Here is a 7,024-nt window from a genome sequence, read left to right on the forward strand (position 1 = left end):
ACTAAACGTTTAGATTTTATCATAAATTTTAGATTAATAAAATTTACAATCAGCATTATTATGGCAATAGATTGATATGATCTAGCCCAAAGGGCAGGAGCTTAATTCTCTTGCATCTCATTTTTCTTCCTCTGCCTGCAGATGTAGCTTGTAACTTACTTGTAGGTCAGATTTGAGCCTCAAAGCTGTGACAGCATTCCTGTAAATATGTTTGCAGCTGAATGACAGTTCCACATTGTCTGTCCCAAGAGCTGAGCACAGCAATTCATTAACTCTGAACTATCAACCAGCCATTTGACATATCCCTATGTGTATCCCAACCCGCTCAGGACTGGATTGGTAAGTTCCAGCATTCATCAAATAAAGCATCCAGACACATTGCAATAAGCCTACTGTTCGTGTAATTAAATAAATGCAGGGATCATGTAAATGAGTCTCTGGCAGCATGAGCCCTCGGCAGCAGGGGAGTTCGGCATTCCACTTTTCCCGATGCAGTGATGTTCCCGGACCTGAGTGCCCCTGGGACCGGCCCGGTGGAAGCAATGGCCTTTTTTCTGCCCGAAGTGTAAAATGCCATCGGTTAAGGAAAGAGTGTTCATAGTTCGTACATCATCTGACAGGGTTTCCTTCCTCTGGCTGTGGCGGAGGCAGTAACAATAGCAGGCAAACACCAGAGGGAGTTATTGTTCTACTGGAGAAGGGAGTGCCTCCGGACACGATGTTTTAAATAGTGTGAGGCTTCTACCCGACGAAAAATATTCAGGTGACATGACTCCACAAAATGTAAATGGTGAAACCATTAATTCTAATCATGTTTGAAAGAGCTGGTGTTCTTCACCAGTTTTTAGTGCTGATTCCAATGTTCTGCTTCTTTGTACCAAGCAGTTGCTGCTTAACACCCACTCACCTTCCAGTAAACTTTTTTACATCTCTTCACAATAGTAGAGCCTTTCAGTTCAGTGTCAAGAGCCAGATGAGCAGGCAGTAAGAAGTAACCTTTTTCACTTGTTTATTAAAGTAGTCTTTTCTCCTGGTCCATCCACACACAGGCTGATACTCCGTCAGAGTGCCTGTGTCTTGACTGGTAAAGTCCACATACTCCCAGAGTCCTGGCTCCCCAGAGTCCTGGCTCCCCAGAGTCCTGCTTGTAGAAAATGACCGGGCTCCAACCATCTCCCCAGCTGACCTAAACTTCCATGGAAGCAAATCTGGATACACTGATAGGAAATAAACAAGTGGGTTATCTACGTACTGGAAACAGGCTGCCCTTTCAGCAGCTATACCTGCATTTTATGCCTGCTGAAAGTCTGGCTGCCTTCTGCTCATGAAGTTTCAGCTGGCCAAGACCAGGAAAAGTGCATCCCCTGGGCTCTCCATAGAGAGGCTTTTGCAACTGCTCAATTTGCAGTAACTGATTGAAAGAAAACACACAGTCAGTCCCAAGGTGAATCTATGCCAGTATCTTTTAGAAGAACATTTCAGTGAACAAACTGACCCAATTCCATTACACTTCACACAATGGCAGGGGCAGGTGGAAAGCTTCTCCAATTCACTGCTGAACTTCCAAGACAAAGGACTAAAGTGGAGAGTCACTGTCTGCTTTTTCCGTGCATGTAATGAATGCTTCTGCTCTGACTGCTTTTAGTTTCTGTTGTTGCAACGGTGCTTAACTTTCCACAGCCATTACACTGAGTGTCACCTGTGGAATATGAAGCAAAGATCAGCTCACCTGTCTTTTCAGCAGAAGACTTCAAAGCTCTATTTTCTATTCTCAAAAGGGTATTCTGTAAAAATCGCCCTTTCATTGATGAATATCAAAGTAAATCCCGGCTGAGCCCAATGTTAAATTGTATACCCCTGGCTTTCACAATGCTGCCAAGGTGAAGGATTCTGCAACAAAACTATTTTTCCTAACAGTTTTATTGCAGGTGTGTAAGATCTAATGGAGATGAGCCTATTCTCTTCTTAGGTGTGTCAGCTTTACAGAGCTCACCAGCACAAAAAGAGGATCTTGGCATTCTTACAATGGCGAACATAGAAGACGCTTCATACATCCGGGTGGATGACTTGCATTGTCAAGATCTTTTAAAAGATCTGGGCGTTATTAGAGGTGGGTGTTTAATTGTTGATTAATTAAAACAGAACCATACATTAATTATCCAGGCAGTAAACCTTTTTTTTCTGATAGGTAAAAAAGAACTCTGACAGAACTGGAATCACACTCTTGCCTCAACTACACCAACCTGAATGTAGAGGAGGAGAACTGTATTTATGTATTTGATGATGTAGATAGGCAAAATTCTCAGAAACCTCTATGCAGACTAGATGTTTAAGTAGTTTTGGTTTTACAAATCTGTTCAAATATCAGTATCTCTGTGAAGTCAGGTATGATTCCTTGGTTACAAAGTAAGTAATTGCTCCTCATTTTGAAGGTAAAAATCAATAAAAATCAGTATAAATTTTATACTTCCTACAGTATGAAGTAGAAGTTCTTATAAAACCAGCTTCAGAATAGGAAAATAAAACTCCCTGCGCTGCTCTCATAGTCAGTGTAAAGTCAGACCTAAAGTTAGATTTTAGTGGTGACATGCTGTCTTCAGAAATTATATTTCCGTATAGTATCCCTAGTCCAGTTTCAATTGCTTTCTCCCTCCAACTCTGCTAATACAGCTGTTTTATGGACCCATGCTGTGAAAATGGACTTAATTAAAAAAAAAAAATAAGAAAGAGAGAGAAAGAGGGGGAAAAACTGCTACCAGTGAAAACAAATGCCATCAGATCTTGTCCTTAATACATGCTCTGGAAGGAGCTGAAGTGATCCTTTGTGAACAGCCCATTCAGTGGGGACATTTCCATTACAGACTTTCAAACACATCCCTGTGCCGTTTCTCTGTGACTTGCTCACAGCTCCTGAGTAGTGCAAGTGTTTCTTCTGCAAGGGCATTGTAGCACTGATGTGATGGGAAATAAACTTTTTTCTACAGCAGCTTTTATGATGAATCCTGATGTTTGGCCTGGAAAATGTTGGCTTGCTGGAGAATGGATAGAAGCTGCACAGGACCTTGTGGCTGTAGCAACTGTCCTCCATTAAGTACAGATATCCAAAACAAACTGTTTTATAGATCTGAAACACATCACCCAAAACGTAAAATCATGGTGGATAGTTCTTAAGACAAAAGTGCCAGAGCAAACATTGGAACTGTCATATTTGTATAAACCCAAGAGCACTATAAACAGTTAAAATCTGAAATGCCAAGCATGACTTACATTCAAAGCTATTCACTGTGATATTACCTTAAAGCTCAAAAAGCTCTGCTAGGCAGGTTGCAGGGACAGCGAGGAGGCATTTGTAACATGAAGAATCATTTCTCACTAGGATCTTTCAGGATCTGGGTCTGTGAAAAGAAATCTTCAATTGTGAGAAGAAAGAAAAAAAAAAAACATCTTGCCCTTGGGAAAATTTACAGCTTGTAAAGCTTATATAGCTCTCCTTTAACAACACGTTTTCAGATACCTGTGCTTTTGAATGCCTACTTTAAAGAACACTCACTCTTTGGAGCCCTTTCATGAGGACATATAAACTATGATAAAAATTTATTTTATTCACGTCACTGTATGTGTCCATATGTCAGACCTCAAACTGGGAAAAGAAGCAGTGGATAGTAATCCCAGTGGTAACACAGAGACTGATTTCCAGGAGTAAAACTCTGAATGACTCTTACAGCCATCTTTTGTTTTCTTTATTTCTATCTGAAGTTGTTATATCAAGATATTAAGACACTTCATTTGATGTTTGTGGTCTTCTGAAACTGAAGCCCTTCCACCTCATCTGAAATACAATGTCTACATTTCTGCTACAGCACATTTTCCTTATCTCAGCTGTGTTAAAACCTATTTACCAAGGTAAATCCAAATTATTTACATATTTAAAAACTCATCACTCCTTTGAATCCCCTGAACAGCTTATTCCTCTAATTTCAGTACAGGATATTTCTTTAGAAATATCTGGATGCCTTCAGAACTTGATGGAACTTTATCACTGTTAACCTGTCATCAAAGTCATCAAAGTATTTAATCAGTGCCTGCCAATGCTAAGCTGTTAGCATCCACTCCTCCCCTTTACTACAACACCTTAGTTTCATTTATGCAGCTGAATTTGCATCAGGAAAGTTTCAGAGGCCTCAGCCCAGAATTTGCATGAGGTTACAAACTCAAACCATGCTCAGGTTCATTCAGGAGCAGCCCCAGAGCCAGTTCTGTTTTGCCTCTGGTGTGTCCAGTCTAATCACTGTTTCTCACTGGAGCCTGGATCCATGATGGGTCCTTTAAGAATCCAAACTATGTCTAGTTTCTTTTGCTAAATTGGAGAAGCAAAGGTTTAAGTGGTCCATCCTGAATCCTGCCTTACTTCCACTTTCCAGGATCCTTTGGGAGTATATTTCTAACCCTAGTTCTGGTGTTGGCTATGGAAAAGATAAAATGTAAGCAGGACACATTTTTGTATATAAGTTTAAGGGACTCTTTATAATAATGTGATGGCACTGTGAGGGCAGTAACAATGTCCATTTCCATCAGTCTGTTTTCATTCAACCCTAAAATGGCACACAAACACAGCCACTCCAGAATGTAGTGTGATTCATATGAAAGCTTTGGCCAAGCCTGTACTTGACAGCTTTTGTGCTTTGCTGAGAATTATTTCAGGGGGCAGTTGAGGAGAGAACAACTGAAGACTGAAGCTGTTGGTATACACACAGATGTGTATTCCTGGGCTACCATTTCCCTGCCTGACCTCAGGAAGACTAGATGAAACACAGCACTAGCTGCTGAGTCAGTGAGGATCTTTGAACTGATAACTATGGCATGTTCTGTGATGTGGTTTGCCTGGAAACATATTTGTTTCTTTTAAAAATACAAAATACCACAATGGCATCAGTTGTAGTGTGCATTGAAAAACCTAGGCTGAGATGGCAAGCTGTTTTAGTCCATAAATGATTGCAGATGTTTGGGTGAGGCTGCAAAACACGAGGCTTTTCAAACATGTACATTTGGGAAAGGAAGCTAGGCACACATATAAACATGAACATATTTGTTATATATTGCAGCCTGTCAGCTGGTCCCATTTCAGATTGGCAATTATTAAAGATGTGCAAAAGTAAGTGGAAACTATGATAGCTGCAATGCATCTGGTTTAGTGTGTGTTTTCTATTTCTGACCCTATAGGCTTTCTTCCCTTTGTCTGATGCCAGTTACATATTAAACACATAGAACTATCAACAGGCTGGAAAAGAGGCCTAGGAGGTATACTGCTGGTTTTTATTATCACCAGATTGCAAAAGCATATAGCCTGAGCTGGTTTTCAAGCAGGCTCAATCGCAGCTCTGTGTCCCAGGAGCCTGCTTTGCAGCGCAGGATCTGAATGTACCAATTTAGAAAGCTCTCTAAGTTTGTGATGCCCTGTAAGTGAATTAGTCATTTGCCAGAGTCACAGGCCTGGGAACAGGATAGAAAGAAGAGCTACTAGATGAAGAACTGTTGGCATTAGGTCTTCCTCCTGATCTTCAAATTTGGGCTGTTTGGTCCTGAGTTCCAGAAGGAAGGTCCAAATGGTTCTTGCTGACACAGACAGCATCAAGAAAGTAAGTGGCAATAGCTGTTGGAGGACATGGACACCTTTTTCCCAGCCATAAGAAAAAAGAAGCCATCATGTGCCTTCACCTTCAAAAAGCCAGTGGCAAACAAAATCTGTCATGACAAAATTATTTTTTTGTGTCACCTCTTTGGGTCAAGTTGCAGCATTTTAATACCTTGCCATGTGATAATTCTAACAAATCTTTCATCTTACTTGTTCAGCCTTCTATGCAGCTGTGGGCAGAGTGAGGAGGTGCTGCCGTGTGTTTGCAGTTGTTCTTCAGCATTATCTCTAGTTATGTGTTGAGTTTCTGTAAACCCAGCTACTGACATCTCTGCACTCCTGTGTTTATTATTGATGAAAAATTAGAAGTAAAGCTTCAAGTATTAACATAGCAGAAAATCTCGTCATTCAGTTCTCTTAAAAATTAAACTGGCAATTACTTTTTCAAAGTTGTCCTTTTTAGGAAACTGCAACTTTTGCAATGTGCAGTTGGAAGATGGATAACAAAATTTCTTTCCTGATCAATGTTGTTCTTTTCTGTTTGACAGACATTTTATTTTAAAGTGTGGGTTTGATATAAGTGTGCCAGAAGTGCCAAAATTGAAGTGCAGAAGGCTAGGGAAGACAATCTGGCATTTTTATGAATTGTCCAAAACTATTTAGATGTTTCGGTTTTACTCTATGGGTTCTAGAAGCAGTGATGCAAATAAATAATTTTTTTTTCATTAAAATAAATGAAAAAAGAATTCTTTAAAATGAAAAAAAAATTCATTAAAATCTACTAAGGAATTGCAAAGGACAGCACATCAGACTAGTAAGTAATTGCACATAATTGAGATTCACAAGTGAAAAAAATGGGTTTCAGGTACATATATTCAAAAAAAGTCTGTAAATATTGATTGGGTGTGCTAGAAGGCAAAATTTAGCCAGTGATTTCAAAATTCATCGCTGGTATTCTGTTGTTTGTTCTTCTCTCAATACCCCCAACTTCATAAATATGTTTCTGTTTAAAATGTCTTCTCGATGTTTGCAAGGTTCAGTAAAACTTAGCAGCTGTGAGGAGAAAAAAGCACAAAGTCGTTGCAGGTTCTGTCCACACAAAGAGCGGCAGACAGCAACTTAGATTGAAACTGGTGGCCCAAGTGGCACCAGGGACTAAGGGTTTCATCAAGAGCAGGAATAAATGAAAAATGGTGGGACAGCTCACATGACTGGAGGATTGTGATGGATGGCTACAGGCTGTTTCAAAAAGACCAGCAGGGCAAAACTGGAGGAGTCTCACTCTTTGTCAAGGGGAAGTTCTGATGCATGGAAGTCAACCACAGCAACTGTGGAAGCCCTACAGAATGCCCTTGAGTTAAGATCAGAGAAGTCATCTTCAAGGGGAATGTT

General features: G+C 40.2%; 1 protein-coding gene and 1 long non-coding RNA gene across 20 annotated transcripts in view; one reads left to right on the forward strand and one right to left on the reverse strand.

Annotated features, from left to right (window-relative positions):
* The window catches only part of DLGAP1 (DLG associated protein 1), a 401,209-nt gene that overhangs the window by 333,742 nt on the left and 60,443 nt on the right, over nucleotides 1–7,024 (forward strand). For 13 of the 18 annotated variants that reach the window (XM_030266041.4, XM_030266040.4, XM_041714249.2 and 10 more), the window contains one exon: nucleotides 1,970–2,110. The exons of the other annotated variants lie outside the window; for them this stretch is intronic. In XM_030266041.4, the coding sequence (XP_030121901.1) occupies nucleotides 1,970–2,110 (141 nt within the window). The remainder of the gene's footprint in view (nucleotides 1–1,969; nucleotides 2,111–7,024) is intronic. 18 annotated transcript variants of the gene reach the window in all.
* Nucleotides 1–7,024, reverse strand: part of LOC116807942 (uncharacterized) — a 49,517-nt gene that overhangs the window by 21,376 nt on the left and 21,117 nt on the right. The window contains exon 2 of one of the 2 annotated variants that reach the window (XR_012054096.1): nucleotides 908–3,395. This is a non-coding gene — a long non-coding RNA (uncharacterized lncRNA). Of the gene's footprint in view, nucleotides 1–159; nucleotides 3,396–7,024 lie in introns of both variants that reach the window. The other variant, XR_012054095.1, reaches the window with a different exon arrangement.

Source organism: Taeniopygia guttata, chromosome 2, assembly GCF_048771995.1.
Source record: "Taeniopygia guttata chromosome 2, bTaeGut7.mat, whole genome shotgun sequence".
Lineage (NCBI taxonomy): Eukaryota > Metazoa > Chordata > Aves > Passeriformes > Estrildidae > Taeniopygia > Taeniopygia guttata.